Source organism: Temnothorax nylanderi, unplaced genomic scaffold, assembly GCF_030848795.1.
Source record: "Temnothorax nylanderi isolate EJ_2023f unplaced genomic scaffold, tnyl_v1.0 TNYL_tig0028_pilon, whole genome shotgun sequence".
Classification (NCBI taxonomy): domain Eukaryota; kingdom Metazoa; phylum Arthropoda; class Insecta; order Hymenoptera; family Formicidae; genus Temnothorax; species Temnothorax nylanderi.
This window is the reverse complement of record NW_027249090.1, coordinates 1,073,106-1,099,702: the sequence shown is the minus strand read 5'-3', so window position 1 is coordinate 1,099,702 and position 26,597 is coordinate 1,073,106. Positions and strand designations below refer to the sequence as shown.

Genomic DNA, 26,597 nt, shown 5'->3' with positions numbered 1-26,597 from the left:
AATTTTAAGACAGTTGGAAGAGAGAAAGAAAGAGTATAAAATTTAATAAATGCTTAGATAGTGGTAGTATATGTTCTAAATTGGGGCAGATAATCAGTCGAGACAGAAAAAAGAATTAAGAAACAAACACCCAAACAAATACGAGCACAAAGTTTCAAGTCAGCTTCGATATCGCTATTAACGTTTACGAAATTAACGTTCTCTATCGCTTCTTCTTTTTACTAATCTAAAGCAAATATATATTTTATCACACATAAACTTCTATTTCGAGATACACAAGTTATAGTTTATCTTTTGCTTTCTTACTATACATATAACATGATATATTCATTATAAAAGAAGTGTCAAGGAATATTGGAAGTTTATTATTGGAAGCAAATTTGATTGAAAAGTCCATAAGGAATATAATTGACGCTTGTGTCATTGCACGGACTTGTAGGCTCGGATTTGTATCAGGCCTTAACTCGGCTCGTTACCATTCTCCACAAACGAGCCAAATTACCGTTTACCTCATTAAACTATTCTATTGTTACAAAAACTAATCGTCAAGTTGTTACGTGCAGAATGGTTGCAGTATAACAGAACTCCCATTCGTGGCGCAGCCTTAAAGTTCACCGCGCAGCTGGAAACTCCAACTCCGTTTGCCGACGCGCGGGAGAGGAGCGGGCGGAAGAGGGACGGGGGTGAGGGGAGGGCAAGACAAGCTATATGCACCGTAGTAGAGAGGGTAGCGGTGCTAGCGGTTAAGCGGTAGTAGTGGGGAGATGCGACGCGACGGCCGACGCGCTGCTGCTGCAGGCTGGCTCCGCTGGCTAGCTGGCTCTCTTGTTAGGCAGGGTTAGCAGCCCCGATAAATACGGGCCTGAACGGCATGGAGCAGCCGTCCCAGCCGTCTCTCGGCTTCGCCGCGTCGCGACACCCGTGCATTTGAATCACACACGTCGGGCGACGTCACTCGGAGCTCGGAGACCTCGGAGTGCCGCTCGCGCGAGTCGTTACACTCGTTACTGTCGTTAGCGCGTCGAGTCCGAGCGGTGGTGACTGGTGAACAGTGGTGGTTAAGCGGGTGTCCGTCGGCGAGCGGGACCTAAGGCTCGATCCCGTAACGGCAAAATCAGGTGCGTGCGCGTGGTGGTCCTTGTCTCGAGGTCTCGAGATCGTCGAATGACATCTGTGAGTTCCTAGCGTTCAGGAGGGTTACGCGGCAGTCGCGGAAAAAGGAAACCCCGCGAGAGTTGTTCGGCTCGACGGAAGAGACGTTCCTCCCAACGGCGCGGCGCCCTCGATGATAATCATCGGCAGGCACTCGCGCCCGTCCGCCCGCTCGTCTACACGTGCTGCAGAGCGGCCGTCAGCCGTATCGTGAGCCGACGACAGAACGCCGGCCGACCGATCTTTTCTCGTTATCGTTACGTTACGTTATCGAGCGCCGAACGGCGCGGCGCGGCGCGGCGCGGCGCGGCGCGGCGTGAGCGTGTAGATAATCCTGGGCTCTATCGTTTGTTTACAGCGTATATAATCGCCGTGTTTACGGCGGTGTTTACTCATCATCTCCCGTCGGAATTCGGAATTCCCATGCGATCGTCGCCTGATCGATCGCCGTGTGCGCGCGGATAAGAAATCAGCGAGAAATCGGTAACACTTGGCCGATAAAGCGAAAACGAGAGAAAGAGAGACAGATACGGATACAGTCGATACAGATATATTGGCGCGTGGACATCGGAGCCGGGGGGGTCGTTTTTTCTCGCTTCAAGTTACCTTCCGACTCCCGTTCAAATGGTGGAACGCAAGCATCATCGGCGCACGATGGAGGACAGCGTTCAAGGGGCCTCGAGCGCCGTCCTCGAGGAGATTTTCTACGTGACGTCGAAGCGGAACACGTACTACAAGGTGAAGCTGACGGAGAAGGGCCTGAGTCTGCAGAAGGAGCACAACGGGGCGGCGAAGATCGAGACGATCGCCCTCGGCGACATAATCGGCTGCAGATGCATGCGGTCGAAGCGCAGGAACGCGGGCAGCTGCGCCTGCCGACCGGGCGCGTCCAAGTCGCAGATGAAGCTGGTGGAGTCGGCCGAGCTCTACCAGCACTGCGACGAGCTCGACACGTCGGCTTACCTGTACATATACGCGTACACGCTCAAGAAGACGCGCATGAAGGTCACGTTGAGGCGCGAGCGCACGACCATCACCCTGCGCTTTCGCAGCTTCGACAGGTACGAGGACAACCTACGCGAGGCGAGCAGGTGGCGGCTGGCGATCAAGTGCCTGGTCGCCAACGTGCCGGTGCCCAAGAACCTGATGAGCCCAAGCCACGGAAACCTGGAGACTCTGGTCGGGGGTGAGTGTCAACAATCTCGATAATCGGACCTTAATTCGTCGAGGATTCTCCTTCGCTCATTGATCGTCTGGACACGGAGCGAAAAAATGAAGCGTTGATTAACGATGTATTTTATACGATTCCGCGTCTTACGCTAGCTGGATAAGATCGTCGATATGAACGATAAAATATTCTATCGTTTTGATGATATCTGCTCCAAGTCAATTTCTGTCGATTTCTTTCAGGTAAATAGACCTTTCGTAGGTACTCGGGGTATAACGGCAATAACGGCATCCGGCGATACATCCGGTCGCACGTTTGAAAGGCGGTAAATAGATTTAAAACAGATCTTAATCTGTGTTACATCACTGAGCAAATCCGATCTACGAGGTTGAAATACAAGCAACGATTAGCCGGTTGTTACGCAGAATATTTATTTCGTTGGTGTACCGAGTGGTATCTTCTAATCCCAATGTTGGTTGCTATATTTTCATCAAATCTTTTAACGGAAAATTCCATAGAATGATAAAAAATTCTATACAATGACTTATAGCAAGAAATATGGATACATGTATTTTTTTTTCGTGAAATTAAAATGTTTAATAAATGTAGCGACCAAGAGAAAGCACTGAGATTTAGCAGATACCACGTAGTGCACCAACGAAATAAATATTCTACGCGACAACCTACTATTTGCTGCTTGTATTTCGATCTCGTAGATTGAATTTTATATATGTATCGTTTAATCGTGATATGGATTATTATATACTACGTACTCGAACGTATGTAGGATAATTGAATCTATACTAGGAAATTAGTATTATTTATGTAGTTATATATCTGTAGAAGAAACACCTGGATGATTTCGCAGCTCGTAAATTATTACTACAATTATCCGTTTCCCATGTTTTTCATCGTAAAACAATAACATATGCGTCATTCGCGTATCACGTTATCTTGCATTTATAAGCTCTGTTCTAGCATTTATAAGAATGAATGCTAGAAGATTATTCTTCATTCAGGTTTTACTCGTTTTTAGCGATCGGGTCAAGCACGACTATACAGCATGTTTCGTTATTAATGGTACAAGCCGGGTATGAAAGGGGTTTTACCCGTAGAAAAGTAAATAAAAGTGTAAAATAACATCTTTCTGAACAAATTCTAAAAAAGCAAAAAAATTAGAAATATCTCTCTTCAAGCAAGTTTTCGTCAAACAATTTTAGTTGTGTCATAGCTCCACAAATTCTTCCGTTTTGACAGCTTATTTTTCTCTCCCTTTTCTCAGATATTTCACAGACAGGATAGTTTTGTTCGTAAACTCCATAAACTCCATTGGAATGTCGGAAATAAAATAGTTCTTTAATTTCTCAGTCTGAAAACTAAAGAGAGATATTGATAAAATATATTGATAATATATTTTAAGGATTTTCATGTATTTTTTTTTTAGAGATAATATATTTTTAGAAATTCACATATATTTGGGGATTCTTTTCTACAAAAGCATGCGCGCGCACAAGTCTAGAGACAACTTGTTGATTTACATTTTTTTTTCTTATTGTTAGACCTTTAACTCATCTCTTCTTGCAACGCAAACTAGCGTTTGTAACGCGTGTATTATCGAATATATAATGATCACTTATGCTCCCTACGTGCAACGCTTTTGTATGCAAATGGCAATTATATCTAGACTGTAACGCGCACTTGGAAACAGCGCGTGTACCCTAGCCTGGCGATTAGTTCCCGCAGTACCCGTTACCATAACTTCTTATGTAATCTCTAATTCCAGTCGTTATATCGCGTATCGCGTTGTCCACGTGATCTCGCGATTTAAGTTTTAGCAATGAAGATATAAGGAGCACGTGCCTAATATTTTTCTGGCGTCACATTCTCAGTTTATGTACAATAAGTGATAATATCTAAATGATAATTTCACAACCAACTTCGAAAACTTCGTAGAGATAGGAATCTTGGAAATAAAATAATACAGTTTTTCACAATGTGACATTTGGGGACTTCGCGGGGAATCTTCATAAATAGGATGTTGTTTTTTGCAATGCAATATTTTGACACTTCCACTTGTTCCGCGAGTATGAGATGGAGCAATACCGTGATTGATAAATTCCCAGTTATTGCATACAATTTTTTAATAATTGCAAAATGTTTTTAAAAACGTTCACAAAACAGTTTGAAGATTTATGAGCAAGATTTATATATTATACCGACACTGATTTTTGCGTACATTTTAGCGCGTTTAAAATCAATCTTTTTTAATGCTGACCATTGTAGTAAGAAGACGTTGTTAAAGAATTTATGATAAAGCAACATGATTAAAAGATTAGTTAACAATGGATTTTTTTAGGGAATTAAATCAATCAATGGCCATAAAGCTTTATCAACTTTATCAACTCACTCAGGTGTAAATGAATTTACCTGCAATAGTTTTAGGTAATACGTAAAATATCAATAGTTTCGACGTTTTACCTTTTTTATATCTATCCGGAGTTTTGTCTGACCTGATTTCAACTGGTTGCATATGGACATATGTACGTTAGTTATTATCGTGTGTTTTCTTCGCACGTTTGCACCTTGAACGTGCAAGAAAAACTGCAGGTGAATAGAACACTTATGCAACGTTATTAAAAAATCATGATTGATAGTTGTTTTAGCTTTTTTTTTTATAAATACGAATAACTTCGTCGATCAACATCGAGCATCGTCAGATAATAGGGAGTTTTTGCAATACCGTCTTTCAGATAAACATTCTTCAGATAACCGATCAGCTAGATCAGCTAGATTGTAATGTGTTCGTACTCTGCACTCGTAACCGTATCTGAATTGTTCAGATACATTCACTATGTATCTGAACAATTGAGATACGATTACCGTGTCTGAAAGACGGTATTGCACAAACTCCCTAATACCCCTTGCGCAATTACGATATCTCGTCAATTCTTGCATCGCTCATATGTTTTTATCACGCAAACAAAATACGCGGGACGTTACGACCGGTATTCATAGGCTACGGTCAACGTGACGCTACAAATGCTTCGAAGCATTCCTCTTCTCTTTTCTTTCAATGAAGAAAGAAGGAGAAGAAGAACGCTCCAAAGCATTTGTAGCGTCACGTTGACCGTAGCCTATGTCGGCTCTTATATTTAAGACCGTCTTAAGTACAATCTTTAGGATGTCATGAACCAGTCGCAGAGCCGTATGCCGTATTAGCATCTTAAGACATTACTTCAGACGGTCTTGAAATAAGAACCGATTATGAATACCGGCCTACTTTATGACTTTTGCTTGACCGCAAACGTTTGTTGCCATAACACCGCGTATCGCGCTGCGCGCATCGCGAAAAGAGGTGCTTCGATTGCGAAACGCGGCTTCCGGGTTTGATTTTTCCGATCTTCCTGTTGGCATACGTTGGCAAGATTTCAACATCCGTATACGCGATTGATATCTTTCCGCGACACGCGCGCGCGCGCGCGCGCGCACACACACACACACACACATATGCGTACCGCGCGCGATTCAGCACTGCTGTCGTATACAGGCGTCTCGATCACTTTGAAGTATAAAGAGGAAAGTCCAGTACGCTGTTTTACTCGAGTTCGAACTTGAGTTTGCGAAATGATATCCATTACGGTAATAACGTTTGTCCTTCAGTGCGGCAAAGTCCGGTATCTTTTCCTGTTAGCCTCGGGCATCGAGTGCAGAGTACGAACACGTTACAATCCAGCTGATCGATTATCTGAAGAATGTTTATCTGAAGAATGCAGTATGCAAAAATCACCGATCAAGTAGACATTTATCTTGTAGACGTCGATTGTCACTTGACACATGTTGAATTCATAATGCACATAGTGTCATCGTCGAAAATCAAAATTGTAAAAAAATCTTAATAAATCTTGTAACGCAATTAGTTTCTCACACGTTTCAGATGCGCATGTCAGACGGTGGATTAATCTTTTCGAAATATTCGCGTGTATATTGGCAGATAATAAATCTCTACATGAAGGTGCGATACGAGATATGTCACGTCTTATTCTAGTAATGATAATCCGCTTTATCTTGTTCTTGATAACCCTTGAAGGCCGCTTAAACTTCGTTATAATAAATTAACAGTTTTAGTTCGTTCTCTTTTGTATCATAGTGCCGTATGCGCAATTAATGCTCGTAATAGCGTTATATTCTTAATTATGCAATGACGTCGGCGCTATCGAAAGTATCGGCCTATTTAGATACATATTTTGCCCGTGTTCGCTCGTTTTACTCCGCGAACGCGGAAATGTCGGAAAAGATCGCGTGCTTGTAAACGAATTACCGCGGCACAGGTTGCGTCGCGCTCGCGGTTACGTAACGCATTATTTACGGTAAACACTGATATAGAAGATTAAAAAAAACAATAATCGCCTCTCGAAGCGATCTGACGTCGGGAAAGTTTTTACGAGAAAGCCGAGTGTTTGTGCGCTCCGCGTGTGCGCGTTTAACGAACTTATCGCGTCTTCCAGAAAGCGATAAGTTCTCAGCTAGTTTCTTATCTCCTTGAATTTTGTTCGCGACGCTTTAAGTAGCCTCGATTTAAAAATAGAAAGGCCTCACTGAGCCAACGCTCGCGATATCCTTTTTTTTCTTATTCCTTTTATGCAGCGGCGATCTATGCGACTGCAGGCGTGACAATTTATGCGCTCGAAGAAAGACGCGGGACGTTAAAAATTCCTTTCAAATCAGAGATAACGAATAGTTACGCTCCGTTCGAATTGAACAAGTGATGTCGTTCAATATTCTTATCAATAAATCGTAGATGTGAGACAGCAAACTATGATTACCAATCTTTAACGTACATTCATGAAATGATAATTACCCAAAGAAGAATTACGCGAGTCCCATTAATAGAAGACACTTATGCTAACAGCAAAATGACTCTCGCGCAAATATATTATGACGTTTTCTATTATTTCTGTCGATAATGTGCCGTCAGCGCTTTCAACATGGTCGCCAATCTTGCGCGGCTTAGCGATAGCATTAAAAAAATATCGGATGTATATCATTTATCTTATTATTGCTGACAATACATTATGGGATTGAACGTTTCAGGCTACTGACTTAACATTAGATTGCATTTATCTTTTATCGCGAGTAAATAAATGATAAATTTAAAGGCAGAACCAGCTCTTCTTGAAAAGTAATGAAAGCCTTTTCTAATCCTGTTTTATATATCATACACGATCATTTAAATATTAACAATATGAGGACATAAGCTACCGAGATTGGTGACACGTGCGTGATCGACCTCTGACGACTGCAAATTATAATTGTGAAATAGCAGAGTGAGAGGGGATTTTCTTTTATATTCTTCTTTGTTAAAGGTGGAAACGCATAAGCGCATTTAATATTTATTATTTAAATACAAAAAAGCGATCATTTATTGTTTGTTGCTTCAGTAACTATAATAACTTATAGACGGCTTTCTTTTGCAAAATATGCATGCTTTCTGCTTATTGGAATTTGGGTAATAAATCAACAGTCGCATATCAAGATGCGACTGTTATTTTTATAGATTACATTACTTGTATAAGCACATTTGTATAAATTATAAATCCATTGTTGAACATAGGCGCTGATTATGCACGATAAATTTTACACGGCGTTAACACGCTTAACACGGATGCTACGAAAAACTAAATTATGTCCTCTTAAATCAATCCTTTTTTTTACATCACGTGTTGTTTCTTCACGTCTCGTCAGAGGAGAGATAAATGTTGATATTTGTGCGTCGTACATAGAAGACAAAGAACTGCTACCTATTGTGCAATCATGATTAAACTGTTATTTATTCGGTGTCAAGTCATTTGTCAAAGTATATATTCTAAAACGAATATATCAGCCTCGATATATGACAAAAATGTGTTGCGAACATCAATCTAATTCTGCGTAGGTATTTCGTAACGCAGTTGCGAATGTATTGAAACATTAAAATTAAATAGCGGAACGTTTATAATTTACCGATTTAAGTAAGTGTTTGCACGTCGATTCGTACGAGATGCAGCAGAATGCTGAGAACTTTTTAAAGCCGGATTCTCGTTTTTTCGAAAGTTTTCTCGAGGTGATAAAGAGGAACGTAATGCACTTTGCATATACCGAACAATAGCAACTTTTTGCGACACAAGACGAGCTTTCTACGTTTTCTCCGGAAATGAGTATGACAGTCTGATAAGAATCGACGGATTCAGCGATAAGGAATCCATTGAACCTAAACATTTTATCGCTTTTCGGAAGTATCTGTTGTCCGAAGAAAGATTTGGAACGCATTATTTTGAAAAACTGTAGTGTGCACAAATTACAAGACGAATATCTCGCATATGTTTCGGAATTGTTTGTCCGAGGAAGCTAGGTTTCTCGAGGTTGTTAGAAACCGCGAAATCATGTCTTTCAAGTAGCGGTAACGACGAAACAATAAGATATAATAGTAAAAAGGTTCTGGGACGAATACAATGCATAACTCTTGCATTCTCTCGCTAATGTTTCAGCGTGTCCGGGCGAAAATCGGAAGCTCCTGGTGCTGTTGAACCCGAAATCGGGACCCGGCAGGGGCAGGGAAACCTTCCAGAAGAGGATCCATCCAATCCTGTCGGAAGCGGAGACATCGTACGAGATTCACATTACCAAATGTCCCAATTACGCCCGCGAGTTCGTGCGCACGAGGGATATTTATCAGTGGAGCGGCCTGCTGATGGTCGGTGGCGACGGAATCGTCTTCGAGGTGGTGAACGGACTTTTCCAAAGGCCCGATTGGGAGAAGGCTCTGCACGAATTGCCGCTCGGGGTGATACCATGCGGCTCCGGCAACGGCTTAGCAAAGTCCATCGCCTATGCCAAGAAGTAGGTCCTCCTCTTTAATCTCACGCGTTTATCGTCGTCTCTCGTCACGGAATTGCATGTAATCACGTGAAAATTTTCGACGAAATCACTCGTGGATTATGACGTGTACTTAATTCGAATAGAACTCACGTTCCATTATCGGTCTCGTTCCACGAAATGATTCATATGAAACACGATGTCGATAAAGTTTTCGAAAGAACTGCCTTGCGTGAGAAAACGCAATTGCTGATTATTATCATTCCAACTCGCGTTGCTCAAACTCATATATCAGTATTAAGCGGATTATCCATTTTATGATCGAGAAAAGTCTTGCACTTTTATTTGATCTGTTGATATCTCGATAAAGTTATGGCTAAAGGTGTGTCGGTCTAAGAATAGGATGATGTTTCAGAGAGCCATACGACCGCAATCCTTTGCTTATCAGCGCGCTATCGGCGGTCAAGTGCAAAAGGACATCGATGGACATCGTGCGTGTAGAAACAAGGAATCAGATCCTTTTCTCGTTTCTGTCGGTGGGTTGGGGTCTGCTCGCCGACATTGACATAGAAAGTGAACGACTACGCGCTATCGGAGGCCAAAGATTTACTGTATGGAGCGTAGCGCGCCTAATAGGATTGAGAACGTATAAAGGCAAAGTATCGTATTTACCTTGCAACAAGGTCCCTCCGACGGAAAATATGGAAAACGGCAATATATATCACAAGGATTATGTCGCGGAGAACATACTGTCGCATTCGAGAAGTTACGGCGACGAATTGGACAGGTAATGATCCAGCGTAATGATTATAATGGATTTTTTAATAGAATGTAATGACAGATAACCGCATGTATTAATATTAAGGCACGACCGGCAGCGTGACCGTTTGTCGACGTGCCACGCGCCAGATATCAATGATGATTTCAAAGTACACGTACAAAAGTTCTATCATCGATTCTTTCGAAGCTCGTATATTTTATATATTTGGAGATACAAAGAAACTGAATCTGCTCGAAAACAGTGTTACTGTAAGTATGCTGTGTGTGTATTGAATTTCAAGTATATATACACACTGCATATTCGAGTTCAATAATTTGCTCCTAATCTGAAAATATTTTCGATAACTTTACACAAATGCTATATATTAAACGAGGAAAATGATATATTATGTATACCATTTTCCTTCGCTATTTATTGAGCTTATTTATGAGAAACAAAAATATAAATGTAGGTGTTGTGCCAAACCAGAATCGGAACCGAAAGGTTTCTACAATACTTTCGGTGAATCATCTCACGATTTAAACGGTTGCGACGATAACGACGTGATAACTGAGAACCTGAATCTCGAGACGGAAAACGAGAGGAGGCACAGGCTTGATAGTTTCTACTCCGCAACATCGGCGAAGTCAACTTATTTCAGCACAGGTTCGGCCTCGAGTTATCACAGTATGGAGGACAATGATAGCACAGAGATTGGTATGTTATTAAAATCGAACGTACCTCTATTGAATTTATAATATCCATAATGATAAATCTATATCGTTAAGGTGCAGAAAACATCTGTAACAATCAAGTTATGTATGGGCCGTCATCTACACTTCCGGCATTAACAACGCAACTCTCAAATTGCTGGACAACAGTTCAAGGTAAGGCAATTGCTTAAATAACGAAAGTCTTGTACTGGCATTTCGAATTTCGGACTTTTGAAAATTTTAAACAAATTTCTTTTTTTAAATCTGTTTTTCTTATAAATATACGTTTGATTAAATTTTTTACCGAAGTATTTAGAAATTATATAGGCGGGATAAACATTTTAATTGTAACATTTGTAGCTTATAAGATTCGTTTATGAAAGATGAGTTCAAAGACGTGTATTTGTTGTAATTGTCATATAATATAGTCGTATATATACGGTGCCAAAGGTTGTCGCGTAATGCATCACTTATTAACCCTTTAACTCCAGTTGAATTCGAAGTAACGTCACGTACCACTTAATAAAACGCCGAATGCAATGGATCATACTTGGAAAAAATATTTACAATGTAATGTAGCACTTTTCAGTTGCGATACAATGCTCAATATGTATGATGCATTGAGAAAATAATTTCATAGAATTTTTATACTATCCTTTACAATGCATGTAAATCAAAGACGAATTTTATGGTGTGTTTATGTATACACAGAAGGTTTTATGCTTAAAATTTCAGGAGAATTTATAATGGTACATGCAGCTTATCAAACGCATTTGGGCCAGGATTATTTTTTTGCGCCACGTGCTACATTAGAAGATGGGATTATTTGGCTTTTAATAGCTAAAGCCGGTATCACACGGGCCAACTTAGTACAAGTAAGCTATGTTATAAAGCAGGATAAAGGAAGAAAAAGAAAACAGTAGGCTCATGTAACACTCGTATTCGCTTATTAGTTTTTATTAGGCCTGAGTAGCGGGACTCATGTGACTTGTCCTGGCGTTGATATGATACCTGTGAAGGCATTCCGGATAGAACCTATGGAAGGAACGAGTGGACATATAACTGTAGACGGCGAAGAAGTTGATTACGGACCGCTGCAAGCTGAGATATTCTCTTCTCTAGCATCGGTGATGACACCCTGACATAAATGATAATCATGTATATTCAACATGGCGATATCAACAACAAAATCAAATAATCTTCGGATATAATCCTATGAAGGATTTGTTCTAGGTTAGCTTAGAGTAAATTAGTTAGTAATACCAAACTGTTAATATGTATTAATATCTTATGAAGGTATTTCGGATTGTAAACTTTAAATTGACAATCTATGTAGGCTGTTTAAATCTCAATCTATTAACTTGCGATGCGCTCGCTCAAGAAGAATTCTTTTCCCTCCTTATAATGAAGAGATCGATAGATAAATATATATACATAGATATATATATAAATTTATATATATATAGATATATATATAAATTATTTATTAAGCTAGAGCTGGACGGGTTAAATCTGTTGCATCTTAATAGATACATTTAGCTATTTTGTAAAGTTTTCTATCAGTTTGTACAGTGTATCTATACATGCAACATAATGATATTATTTGTGCTCACTATTGTAAACTATATAATATTACGCGTAAGATACTATATTTTGTTACCATGTTAAATAAATTAATGAATTGTGTTTTTTTACACAAATATTTTGCGAATCAATACTAACCAAATACATCAGAAAAGTGTAAACTTTATTATCACATTTTAATACGTTTGCGTCTTACATCTAACGCACAGTAAAATGATACTGCATTGTTTACGATTTGATATGTATGCTGCATAAATAAAATAGTATTTTAACGATAAGTAACATGCCGCAGCAATCGGTTTGGTTACATACGAGCTGTTTTATTACTTTTATTTCCATGTAAAAAGAATGACTCATGACGGGAAATTATAAATCGTAAAATCACACAGAAATTAATTACGTATGATACGTATATCATTCTTGGAATGCAAATATTGAGATTTAGTTCTCCCAATTAAATTTCCCCTTTAATTAAAATCAGTGTTTCTTTTTTCATGCGCGATGTTATACTTAATAAACGCAGTTGAGGTTGAAAGCTGTTTTATTAAACCAAGCTTTTTCCGTTCCCGGATTTTTATCATCTTTCGTCACTTACATAATCCTAACTCGATATCATGTACAGTTACATTTATAGTTTCGCCACATTTTCTCGTGGTAGGAAAGTACTGCGACACGAGTTTAAAAAGTTTGGGAATCGTTTCACTAAAGTGTCTGTTAAAGAGAGCACCACATATACGATACACGCGCATCCAGGAGCCAGCGATGATTCGTCATCAATTTGTGAGCCTGTTCCTGACCTCCTCAATTCATGAATAATTAATTCTAAATGCGATAAATCTCAATGAGAATGGTGAACACGATAGAAACACGTACATCTTCTTCGGACGCAGTCAAATCAATCTCCAAACGCGTCGTAATTCATTGAATTGATTAAATTTCGTGCTCGTTGTTTACGCTATAAAACAATAAATGATAGGATCGATCGCTCACTCCGTTGCCGCATTTCAGAAACGCGACTCATACAACGCTCCGTGACACGTGCAATGTTGGGGGATTTGCCTCGGTATTAATATTCATAAGGAGATATTTGGGTAACGGAAGGCAAGAGGTTGCCGTTGTGTTAGGTCTACACGTATCGTTTATTATTCTCTCTTTACAACAGCGAGTTCGTGATCGTCGATCGTCGTCGATCGACCTCGTCTCCTTTTTCCCCTCTCGCTTTAAAACCTCCCTTTTGTACGTGGGTCTCCGTATGAGCGTCACTCGAGTCGATGACGATGAAAAACGGATGAAGTATGAAAAATGATAAGGAGTGAAGGTGTTTATGGATCAGTCTCTTTACACAAGCTGAGTAAAACAACAATGAACACGGAGAGCACGGTTCCCCAACAGGCGAGCGCCGGTCGCCGGTCGTGCCGTGCCGTGCGATAAAAATTGGACACGCAAATCCCGCGGCTTGGCGCGGCGACGACGGCACGGCGCGTCGCGTCGTGAGAGCTGTCGACGACGACAGCTCGAAAAAGACAAAAAAAAAAAAGAAGGGACAGAATTGTAGCTCGTTAAGATAATCTTAAGTAAAACTATTTATATGCATGTACGGGTGCGTCCCCGAGACCGTCGCCGTTATACGCTTGCATCTACGGATTCTCTCGCACCAATTCGGTAGCGAAATCGTGACAAAAGTAACGACGGACAATATAAATCTCGCATTGAAAATTGTTTTTACTTCGTGGCCCAACCAAGTTGGATCTATGTGAAAAAATTCGTGGTCGGAAAGATCGCGAGAAGAATCGCCGCGCGCCGATACAAAATACTTCAGAAGTCGCGTTTCCCTACATCGGCGCGAGAGAATCCCGTAGATCGATGAAATCGGCGATAACTCCAGAGCATTTTGTGTATACATATCCGTATATATACTATAAACATAAAAATGCCCTGGCCGATCCCTTTCCGTTTCCCTCGATCTTCTTTTCGTCGCGAGGCTTCACTCCCCAGACTTCACGTACGTCCCGATTTTGGACACGGTGTGTGTGTGTGTTGTCTGGGTCGCCTACGGAATTGATAACAAAATCGCGAGTCATAAAGACGTCGTACGTGTCGTTGTACGTTATCTCGAGGAAGAATTCTACGGGAAAGCTTTTTGCTCCGACTGAAAATTCAACGAACGATTGTCTCTTTAACTCCCGTTACGAAAACGATTCCTCGAACAAGTCTGGCAGTTTATCCTGAGGAAATCGATTTCAGAACGGGCTGAGCGATGGCTGTATATACAATGCGAAGAATAATGATGAATTTTTTGTCATTTTAGTCGCGCTAGAAACTCATCGATCAACGAAAGGTCGATCGGCCGCTGTCCCGAGGATTCTGAGGGTCCTCGAACGATCGGAGAAGAAAGCTACGGGAAGGATATCGGCCAAGGCAACAATCGCAATATTCGCACGCAGCGCAGGCGGTGTATATATACAGAGTCCGCTACTGAATTAACATTAAAAATGGAAATATACGCAGAAACGTAAAATTCGGAGATCTGCGGAGATAAATGGTTCTATCACACATCAATTTTGGCGAAACGGCCGAAACGTCGTCTCCCCGCGGGTCGCGCGAGCGACACGCGCGCGAGCGCGAAAAAAAAAGTCCGGGAAGAAGGAACCGAGAGATTCGTAAACGGTGACGGTTCCCGCGGAGTTTCCCAATCGAATTACCGGAGGATCGGGACAGACGCATTTATCTCGTTTTTTTTTGTATCCGCGTCCTATCGCCTCTGAGATGACAAATTATTAATTCCGAAATATCAATCAGCTCTCTTTCTTTCTAAAATTTATCGTACACACGTACACAAATGTACACTTATACATACACGCGCATGCACACATACACACACATACAAACAAGCAAATTAAGTGCATTCGCATTCGAGGCGGATGCGCTCCTCCACGCCTCACTTTTCCACACGTTTCAGAGTCGCACAGTCTCTCCGCACAGAAGATTACAGAATCGATCTCATTTCGCCTCCCGGCGAGGCCTGCTTTTGAAATTTATACTAGCTGCAAAATCGCACGGGAATCGCGAGAGTACTTACTACCTAAAATAATCCCTACGAATTTGGACTTCGAGCGGCGAAATTCTCTCTCTCTTCTTTTCCCTTCCCTCTTTTCTTTTTTTTCCTCTCTCTCGAACGATAGGGACTACCAACGCCGTTGGCACGTGTGGACGCTGTCGTTTGGGTCTCTTTCGTTGTGAGAATTATATCGAATTACGAAATTATGAACACCCCGCGAAAATGACTCTCACGTTACAATATTGTCGAAACTATATTTATTTATAACGGTATAATTTATTACGAACACGTTGCTGGTACGAAAATTTTGTGATACGCGTTGCACGCTACTTATACATCGAACTAATAATCGTCAGAAACGATCGGCGCGCTTTGCTTTTGCCTCAATCGAGTATACCGCTATTAGGTGAACAAAACTGCCGACTCCATAAATACAATACTTTTAGCAAACAAGCGGGACACCTTCCGGTACGCAACGAATCACGATGTATTCTGTATTCGACCAACCAGCACTCGAATTTGTGTGTCTTATAAAAAATCGAAGAAAATGTCGTAAAATAACGTTGTGTCTATAAAATAAATTTTTTGCATTTTTCGTGATCGCGAAAAATCGACAACAATCGAGTTGGTCTCGTCTTTTCTCAATTTCGGCTAACGTTACGGCGAAATAATTTACAACGCGTTGTTTAACGTGTTATATGAAATACAAATTCCACAAACGTGGTCGAAATTTTCTTTACAACTGGTCCTGTTGGACAGCCCGACCGATCGGAGAACGTTTCATTCAACAACGTAGAATACTCTAAATTTACAAGTAACAGCTCGCTAATTTAATGCATTGGCTAAAGCGTTTTCGCTCGCGCGAGCGTTTTTTCCGAGGATTTTGATTTCGGTGAGAGACCGAAGGCCAAATCGGGGTTGATTATCACACGAATCTCCGGATTGCGTAAAGTGACTCCGGGAACGCTCGATCACGGTTCTCCTTAGAGTTCCTCAAGTTTAAATAACGTTCGCCAAGAACTTTCAAGCTGACTATGGTGGTGCGCTTTTCAAAAACATTCGAGTCAGTGCCTATGAAGTTTATTGGTAAAAAAAAAAATGAATTTAATAATTTATAAGTATAAATATTATTTTGACCATAATAAGTCTATAAAACAAACAAGAATAAAATATAAATTCGTAATTAGCAGAATTGAAACATAGGACGGACATATGAAAAATTGTCTAATCGGTGGTAAGCTCTTACTCGAGGAACTCTTTGGTTCTCCTCGAGCAGTCGAGGACGCGCCGTGGGTGAAGAACGCATCGCGAGTGCCGAGATATCATAATTTCCATTGTCCCGCGATTGAAATCTCATAACGAAGAACACTAGAATACGCCGCCGAGAGCGGCGACGCGACGGTGGAATCCGCTCTGGAAGTAACACGCCGAGCTTCCCTCGAGCTCGTTATCGCACGCTCTGTAATCGCCATACAAACGGTAATATAACGTATCAACTATATGCGCTACGCTGGATGTGTGTGTGTAAGTGTGTAAGGATATTAATACGTTAAAAAAGGGAAGGGGGGGGCGGGCGGGCGATGAGGAGGATGTGGGAGTCACATAATATGTACACACGATACTGGCAGTATAACTTTCGCCTTCTTACGATCTCCCTCGTCGCGCGGCGCACGTTCCGCTCCGATTAGACGCGCACGGACGCGCCGATTCGACACGCACGGCCGAACGAAACGTGAACTTCGTGTTTCGCGATAGCGATTAATTAACTAGACAACATCTCCCTCGGCTCTGCGGGACGTGCGGGGGGGGGGGGGCCCGCGCTTCGTCGCGGCGATTAAAAATCCGCGCGAGCCGGCACGGACTTACGCGCGGCGTTAACTTTAACTTTAACGGCTCTCCTTTCCAAACTTTTCGATTTCTACGCGCGATAGGGACGATCGGCGCGATCGCGAGTCGTTCGCCCTACGGACACGTGTAGAAATCGGGTGTAAACTCTCGTACAAAAAACGCTGCGAAGTCGCGAAGATGACGCTCCCGATGTTGGAACGCGTGGTCAATCGCCTTAAATGGCTTAAATCATTAGTAACGCACCATCGGTGCGACGCAGTGTCCTTTGTTTATCCTACTTAATACGGTAAAAGGAAAGAAACGGCAACGGATCGTCGAATCGTCTCGCATCGCTTTAGGATCGTTAAATCGACGGAGATGAGCATGGGAGAATCTAAAACTCGCAAAACGCCGCTTTCGCGCATTTTAAAAAAGAGAAACGTTTTCATAAATAATAAACAACGCCACACTTAATTAACATCGCGCGGTAATACTCTTTCGAGGGCGAATCTGGAAGCATAGAACAACAAGATTTTACATAAATCATCCATGGCCTTTTTCTTAAATGACAAATTTGAGAGGGAAAAAATGCTCGAAACTCTCGCTTTTCGCTATAACGCTGACCTGATAAATATCAATTTTTTTCAATACAAATTAATAAATATTAGTTCTCATATCAGATGTATGACATAAAACAGCACTAGTGATTTCTTTTTTGTGAATAATGAAACCTAGGAAGTTATATTTAGCCATTTCATCACATTATCGCTTCAAATAGGTATATCGATAAAGCTATATGCAGATAGATATAATTAGTTACCGCCTAATGGGACTTACTTCATTGCTACGTATATATAAGGAAAACAAGGTATATAATAAATACCAGGTCAGGGTTAGAGAATGCAATAGCATATTACAATACCACGGTTTTTGCAGTCTTTACAATTCACTTTAACTGAGGAGGATAAAGCCCTAATCTACGTTTGTGTTTCTTTTCGTCTTATGTCCATCTTTTCGTTTTATGTCCTAGATTCCGCCCTTGTATTATCGTGCAATTAGAGATCAAGCTGTAGAAATATGCACCAAATATACGCCTCTTCAACTTCTTACATACAAATTTGATAAGCTATTTGAGTTTTTGCTTCCCCTACGCCATCTCTCACATCAAATGTGGGAAACGCTAAAGTTCACGCTTTATTTCACTTTCAGTAAGACTTGGATGCGTATGCATGCAAACACAACGTATGAAACGGTTTTCGTTGAAATTTCGTCACAAGTTTACCGATACGTCTTCCGCGAAATTCACGTGTGAAATAACGCGCGGCGACAAGTATGAATCGCAATTCCACTTAATTAAACGTCATTACATATCATAACGCAACGATGTCCGACGTCGTTTATTAAATATAACTTAGAAATTTGGCAGTGTCCATTTCTTGTCTTCGTCCAATATTACCTACGTATCACTCTAGAGGAGATATCAATAGAGTGTGCTGTGGTATGAATCGAAAAAGATGTTTTTGAAATTGTTGTAACTACATAAAAAACGTATTCACGATTATATTATATATATATATATATATATATATATATATATATATATATAATATATATAATATATATATAATATATATATTAATATATATAATATATATATATATATATATATATATATATATATATATATAATATATGTAATTACAAAAAATGGGAGAAATATTTATATAAAACGTGAGTTGCCGAAATATGCGAAAAACTCTACTATTGTATATGTTTTACAAAAATTATTTGTCTAAAAATTGACGAAAGGAAGATTCAAAATTTTTGACACACTCATTTTTGCTAAAATCTTACGACTATAATAAAAAGACAATTTGTAAAGAATCTCTCATTTCATACCACAGTGGCCTCAGATTGCTTGAGCCTCTTCCAAGAAACCAAAATGCAAAAGTTGCCATTGCATTACATTTAAGAAATTTAAATAAATAGCAATGATGAATACTTATATTTTATAATGTTGATGTTTAAGCATAAGTTTTCTTCATAGATTCGTCATTTTAATCTAATGAAAAACTCGAAATGAAATTATCTAGGATGATATTCACTTATTGAATTTAAGCAAAATTCGATAAGAATGAATTATATTTAAAAATTGCAAATGCGCTTCTACAAAATTATTACGATCGTGCATAAAAAACTATCAAAATTTTTGTTTCTGATAGAATTTTCGTTTGATGAAAAGAATAAGAAATGAGGATTTGTACATTAATTTCCCATTAGAACACGTCATGAATAAACATGTGCATTTGCAAAATATAAAATAAAGTTCCATTGCAAGAGCGAATTTCTATAATTCATCATAGATCGAAAACGAAATGCTTAATTCACTTTTCTAATAAGCTCTTTTGATTTGAGACTCTAGTAATGGTTACTACTGCAATGTTTATATTATATCGCTTATAGTTGCTTTATATTTTCTGATTAGTAAGTTATGACCATAGATTCTGTGCAGTTTGAGGTACAAAATGCTTCTTACGTAATAATCCCAGCAGGATCCAGAGTTGTATAAAATAATCTGTATCAAAAATTATTGTAAGATAATTTGCGACACTGTTACATTTACTGACTACCATATCTAACTGTGTTACATGACAGTTTAGATATCAACCTATTTTATGTACAATAGTAATTTAGCTTCTAGTTTAATGCATGAAGATCGTTTTTACAGTGCATAACTACACAATAATGAGCTCACGTATTGTGTGCCTGATAACACAGTTTTGAGTAGTCCATATTCACGATATTACTTTTGCACAGATAACTTGGCCAATTACTTACATATTCAGTGCGCCGTTCGTTTTTAATTTCAAATGGTACGAAACAGGTGTGTCGTTTTCTCTTAGTCTTGTATAATAATGAGCAATGCTAAATCTGTGCCTTCATCGTCTCAGGTACGTACATTGATTTAAGTCTGACCTGTATGAGAAATACAATTGCGTTCTTTTAATGTATTCAATATCATGTACGTGTAAACTGATTCATAATTGTAAAAATTAGGACAAGTTCCTTTCTTGAGAATTTTTGATTTGCGTCGTATTGTTATCTACAGAAAGAGTAAGTAAAATGTAATCCAAGACAATGAAGTTACAGAAGGCGACGATTATCTCTCTACCAGTGTATTGAAAAATAACCTTTGCAGGATGTTTGTTTTGCTTTACTCTTTACTGCTAACCAACAATCGTTAGTACGTTAGTACAAGTAAGAGGAACAAATTTCTGCTTCAATTCGTTTTTTGTTGATTCATACTCGTGATTTATCCTTGATACTTAGAGAAGACGATTGGCCAATCTTTCTGTAAACGAATGTAAGTCACACGAAACTTTCTTCGCGTGGATTACATCGTCAATACTTCCGTAAGTCTACTATGCTACACTATTTACAGTTGATAAGCAATACATCCGATTGTTCTTGCAAACGTTTTTTTTCAAGCAAGCATTTCGGCGTGTGTATTCGTTTCATTATGTATGTAGATGTATGTGTGTAAACGGTGAGATGTACGCGTCGAGAATCAGCATGGATCGTATACTTTTTTTTGTAATTGAAAATAGATGAACATAAAAGAAATTATTGATTAATATAATTTGACACACTATTCGATAAATCAATTTTATTTTAAATGCGGCGATGATTCATTGTCTAACAATAAGTAATGTCTTGAGCGTAACAAAAATCTCTCGCAAGGTTGATTCAATGAAATGAGAAACGTACGTTTACAAGAACATTCACATATTCTACGCCGATAAATACAATTTAATGAAATGTACGTAACAAGTGGCAGTGCATGTAACGCAAAACAATCGATCACAATCATTTTGCTGTAAAAGCAACTTGAGAGAATTGATTATAAGATGTCGATATAGGTGATCGCCATCTTACGCTTGATCTCAACTTAAAATTTGTATACGATTGCAATATATTCGTAGTAAGCGGATTATTTACCGTTAAGTATTGAGTCCCTCCCATTCGATGAGGTATTGTGTCTGACCGTTTGGCCCTATCCTCTTCGCTTTCATGACAAACTGTTCACCGGCAGCTATTCTATTAGCTGCACCGAAGTAAATATTCACCGATGATTTTAGATCGTCCAGAGATATGTCAGGCGCACTTTGCTTCACAGGCGAACACTTTGGAGATGAAGACATGTTGCTCTTTCTTTGTGGTTGCGGATCGGGAGGAGGTAATTTATCATTACTTTGCCGCTGTCTCAATCTCCTACCATTTAAGGCATAATCCACACAATTCCCAATTTGACTACTTGCACTGCTCGCAGCACCATTAAATGAACTTCTTAAATTCCTGGCAAATTCACTTTTAACTTCATTATTACGAGCCGGTAGAATAGCCGCCGTCTTGCTGGCGGTAGGCTGAAATTGTTGCTGGGCTTGCTGTTGAATGGGTGGACGTCCCCGTCGATGTTGCCTTCTACGTTTCACTTGCCCGTTTCTGTCAACGATAATATCCTTTTCCGATAACTGCCTCTTGGTTGGACGTACCACCGGCGGTTGCGAGATCACAGGCGTCAGTGGCAAAGGCAGGGTGATGGGACACTGGTTGTAAGGTAACGGTGTACTCGAGATTGGTTGAATAAGGCTACAAGGTGTGCCTACTAAATCACTGAATGGATTATTCTTTCCTTGAAAATCTTTGGGTGGTGGAATAAAAGAATCGAGAGTGCCTCTTGAACTGGTTTCGTCCCCACTTGTGTCCGCAGGCGTCGAAGGTGGCAGAGGATGCATTAGATCCACGGAACTAGGCACAGACAGCTCGGATATACCCGATGTTGTAGCTGGTGGTGTTGGTGGTCCGGAAACGGAAGTTGGCGGTGTTGGAGGTAAATCGGATGCTTCCGAACTTTGTGGCTTGCTCTGTATTAATGGAAAAAAATGGCATTATTATTCTTGTACATAAGGCATAATACATTCCGCATATTGAAAAATATAATGCGGTAAGCAATCTTTTATTTTTCCCGAGGGTAGATAATAAAGTTAAATGACTATCGTATTATTTTATCACGCGTTTATATACATGAATGTGAAGTTAAGCTTACCTTCCTTTCCTTTACCTTGGCAATGGCATTTTTCAATAATATCCTTGCTTTTCTGTATCTTGCTTCTCGGTCTTCTAATATTTCCTTAGTACTATCTCCACACGCTTTATCTCTTTTCTTCTGTTTACGTAGCATTCTTTTCCGTGAATTGCCTAATGCTAATAGACGACGAAGTCTTCTGTGTACACTCAACTTAGGAAATGGGAATGATTTTTTTACAAAACCGCCGCCTATAGTGCAATATCTGCAAAAATAATTTAATATTATATTTTATACACATATAAAAGGGTAAATATATTAAAAATGGTTAAACCTATGTTGTCTTCAAGAAAACAGTTTAATAAATCGTAAATAAATATGTGTATAAAAATAGTACACCTGTTTCTTAAAGATTCTATTGATTGACTGGATTCTGTTAATGGAGGTGGACTTGGACACGAACTTTGCTCTGCTTCCGAATTTTGATAAAGTGTACCTCGCATGACCAGATGCGTAGGACTCACAGGAATTTCTACATCATCTGATGCCTTTTGCTTTAATGCGATCAATTGTTTTGTACTTTCTGGCAAATTCACCGGACTGAAATAATTAAATTTAACATATTGTACAAACGTTAATGTACATATGACAAAAATTAACCCTAATCCCTCCAACGTTTTTTCCGCCACTTAATTCCTCCAACCATGCACTTTCGAATAGCTTTGAAAAATTCCCCAAAAATTATTATAATATATCTTTATACCTTCGACTGAAAATCAATGTAAAGAAAATTTTGAAATCATTTATTTCAATATTTTTTTACAACAATTATACGTTGAAAAACTCATGTTACGACTTGTTTTATTTAAAAAATCATAACTCACGAACAAATTGACGAAATTTAATGTTTTGATGCGCAAATTAAAGCTAAAAGTAGTGAAAAAAAATGAGAAAAAGAATATGAGATAATTATTAATTAAATAGGAATACTTAATTTCGTCGCCGCAAAGGTAATTTTTAAATGGTACAGAAGGACTTTAAGGACTTTAAGAATGTTAGAAAAAGAATTTCTGAATAAGAAAAGACGAATTTGAAGTGTGACAGATATTTTTTATGTAAAAAAAATCAAATTTTTTTTATAATCATAGCTCCTCCCCACCCTTCCGCCTGCCTCTGAGCCATATAGTCCTCTGTGGAATGTCAAATTTTTTTTTAACGACAAAAATATTTGAAATACGCTTAAATTGTACACAAAAATAATTTTTATCGAAAAAAAAAATTCTCACTTACCTACACACAACACTGACGTAATCCTCCAACCATGCACTTTCGTGTCCCAACGCGATTTTGACTGTTTGCCATTTCGAGAGTAAATGAGCTAGGGCTTTGAAATTTCTACCTGATGTTCCCTACTGTAACAACATTTTTTAGGGGTGGGAGGATTATTCCACGGTCGTTGGTTTTCCGAAACGAACGACCGTTAGAAACACGTGGGACACGAAAGTGCATGGTTGGAGGGATTAGGGTTAATAATTAGTTTTGTATTGTACTTCAATGAGATGCATACCATACTAACTCTGTTGGTGGTGGAAGGTATTGCAGTCTTTTATTACCAGCCCAACATCCACGTAACACAGAATCATCTATCTCGCCGGACATTGGAAAATTGATAAATGGAGAAGGTGGCGGCAGTCTGACACGGAGGCCCCATATTGTAGTGCGCTTTTTTATTTCTTTACCGCACTTGAACCTGTTTCTATTGCTCATCAATACTGTCAATATTGTTTCTCTGCGTACTTCAACACTGACATCTCTAATCTAAAAGTGTACGTACAATATTATTATAAACTACAATTATCAAATACTACCATTAAAATATAATACAAATTAAAATAATTTGTTTTGTAGACTGTATATTCCAATGTTGACGACTCCTACCCGTGGTGGAAGCTGTAGAGTCAACCAGTTGTCATTTGCGTAAGGTATAATAACAGTGTCCAAGTCGTAATACTTTTTAGCGTTATAAACAGTCAGATTGTACAACATCAGGTGCACCAGATCTACCCACTTCATTTCTAAACGCCGAACAAATTCTTTCCCATGATTGCACGTTGAACAAACAAATACATAAAATCTGTAAAAATTAATAATAAATTTAAAATTGTGAAGAAAACTTGCATGAGGTAACGCGTGGCTCCATATAAGAGCAATCGATTCGTCAGCGGATTCCAAGTTTCATGTTACGTATGCCTCGATTTTATAAAAAGTTAATCAGAAAATTAAAAATTGTGAATGAAGATGTATGAGATGACAATGGTAATTCACGCGGTTCGAAAACCTATATTTCAATAAAATTTGTATATTCATATCTATATTCAAATTGAATTTGATTGAATCTGCCATTTTTATACTTGTACTTACCTATCACCACTGTACAAGGGATAAGTTAAGCACCTGATGCACTTTTCATGAAACCATTGTTTACAACGACCGCATTGTAACATCTGTGCATACCATTCACCATTAAGTCCACAGTAACAATAAATTTGTTCAGCGTTCACTCTGTGATGATTATCCCAATTTAACATATTAGGCTGAAATTATATATTATATACAATTATATACAATAAAAACATCTTACATGTAGAGTAATCTTATTTTCATAAATTCAGAGCACATTATCTTAAGCGTCGTCTACAATGGCAGCAGGAGTATACAGTAAGACGTAAGCAGTAAGCTATTGACCAACCGCAGTCGATTATTCTTCAATCGCAAAAATCCCATTAGTCAGTAGCTTACTGTTTACGTCTTACTGCATACTCTTACGGTTATTGTAGACCGTCCTTTAAGCAGGGCACACACACTTTTCGTAGAACGTAACAGTAAGGTTTCGACCAATCGCGTTGCTCGATTCAGCCGTCTGTAACCGTAGAAGTAAGAATCGAGCAATGCAATTGGTCGAAACCTTACTGTTACGTTCTACGAAAAGTGTGTGTGAACTGCCTTACATATGTATAAAATATAATTCTATAAATCATTTGAGTAATAACATATTTTATATTTAAATCTTACATCATATGGCAATTTTGTCATGTCATCTGGTGGTGGTTGAGGTTGGTCCCTACCGCTGCAAACTTTTCTGATGCTTGCTTTAACCATAGAATTTTTTGGCTCGCAGGATTCACGCGTACGTGGCTGGCTATCTGTGCATCTTTTACACAGCCAGTGAAAACCCGGCTCTGGTTTCGGTATTTCAGGCTACAAATGCGTATGTTCTTCATTTATTAAATCATACTCTAATATCCTTATCGGTTTCTGATTAATAATCCAACTTATTTCTATTATGTCAGATATCAAAAAGTATTCTGATGCGCACCTGATGACACATTTGGTGATAGCCACGGCCACATTTGTCACAAACAACAATGTCATTGTCAGTCTTAGGCTGAGATTTTTTGCAAAGGACACACATAACATCCGAGTCTGGCATAGCCAATTTTGTCAGCTCTTTAAACGACGACCAGGAAGATGTGTTGTCCAGAAATTTGACAAGACATCTTTCCCTAGCCAAGTCCACCTATGTAGAAATAATTTCAGTATCGTTGCATCGTCGCTATTGAGTACTGCTAAAGAAGAATATATATATATATTTGCTCGTACCTCGACAACTGTACCAAGGTAATATTTGCCATCTCTGTGTTGAAGAACATCATCTCCATGAGAGAAGCCAACCCGCTGTTCCCTTGTGGTACTATCGGGCGCCGCCAGACTTTCCTCCGGTTCTGACATTTTCTACCCTGTTTCTAAATTACAAACAGTATAGCTATAATAATCAAATATGATCGAGTATGCATTTACTAGAAGCTAAGTCGTAGCTACAACAATAAGGAAACTATATATCTTATAAATAATTATCCCTGTAAAACGTATCTTTAACCTCTGTTACGGATTAAACGTTTATGATGACATAAATATGACAAAACAAACGACAAATCATTAAACTTATCACGCCTTTGTTTCACTTTTTTTGTTCAAATATTTTTCACGAAGTTGATTATACCAATGCAGGAACATGAGCAATTAGTTTATGATTTTTTCCAATCATTCCGTTATGCAAAAAAAAAAAACAATAGAGACAACAAGAACACGCTCTAGGATTCTAGGATTCTAGATCGTTGTACGCTAACCTATACATTTGACTAAAATTTAAAATCTCTCAACCGAGGACGCAACGGAAAAACCCCCCTAAAATTTTAAATACAGTTTTCAAAATCGTATACGTACGTGGATTATCGTGAATACTTGCGTAAATCCGCGATCGGAAAGTGTACGAATGTAATTAACGGGACGACACGACGATACGGTTCAGATCATCGGCGACGACGCTAGGGAAGCTA

At 39.2% G+C, this 26,597-nt stretch overlaps 2 protein-coding genes and 1 long non-coding RNA gene across 8 annotated transcripts; 2 read left to right on the top strand and 1 right to left on the bottom strand.

Moving 5' to 3' along the window:
• The first annotated feature begins 787 nt into the window (after positions 1–787).
• Sk2 (Sphingosine kinase 2) lies at positions 788–12,764 on the top strand. 3 transcript variants are annotated; one of them, XM_071702160.1, is made up of 8 exons: positions 789–1,118; positions 1,511–2,338; positions 8,845–9,196; positions 9,588–9,959; positions 10,405–10,649; positions 10,721–10,819; positions 11,381–11,520; positions 11,599–12,764. In XM_071702160.1, the coding sequence occupies exons 2-8, from the start codon at positions 1,777–1,779 to the stop codon at positions 11,785–11,787; spliced, it is 1,959 nt and encodes a 652-aa protein (XP_071558261.1). In that variant the 5' UTR covers positions 789–1,118; positions 1,511–1,776; the 3' UTR covers positions 11,788–12,764. The 3 variants fall into 3 exon arrangements, with proteins under 3 accessions (XP_071558262.1, XP_071558261.1, XP_071558260.1); XM_071702161.1 differs by having other exon boundaries at positions 788–2,338; positions 10,727–10,819; XM_071702159.1 differs by having other exon boundaries at positions 789–2,338.
• Positions 3,678–26,000, bottom strand: Pcl (polycomb protein Pcl). Of its 4 annotated transcripts, none has more exons than XM_071702157.1 (10): positions 25,861–26,000; positions 25,577–25,777; positions 25,273–25,458; positions 24,622–24,794; positions 24,139–24,334; positions 23,768–24,018; positions 22,600–22,800; positions 22,222–22,465; positions 21,114–22,039; positions 3,678–3,696 (listed from the first exon to the last, which is right to left on the bottom strand). In XM_071702157.1, the coding sequence occupies exons 1-9, from the start codon at positions 25,987–25,989 to the stop codon at positions 21,116–21,118; spliced, it is 2,505 nt and encodes an 834-aa protein (XP_071558258.1). In that variant the 5' UTR covers positions 25,990–26,000; the 3' UTR covers positions 3,678–3,696; positions 21,114–21,115. The 4 variants fall into 4 exon arrangements, with proteins under 4 accessions (XP_071558258.1, XP_071558257.1, XP_071558256.1 ...); XM_071702156.1 differs by lacking the exon at positions 3,678–3,696 and adding an exon at positions 18,807–19,689; XM_071702155.1 differs by lacking the exon at positions 3,678–3,696 and having other exon boundaries at positions 20,767–22,039.
• Positions 21,898–26,205, top strand: LOC139770291 (uncharacterized). The gene is made up of 5 exons (XR_011717708.1): positions 21,898–22,005; positions 23,794–24,026; positions 24,109–24,182; positions 25,379–25,468; positions 25,551–26,205. It is a non-coding gene; the product is annotated as an uncharacterized lncRNA (long non-coding RNA).
• Positions 26,206–26,597: the final 392 nt, after the last annotated feature.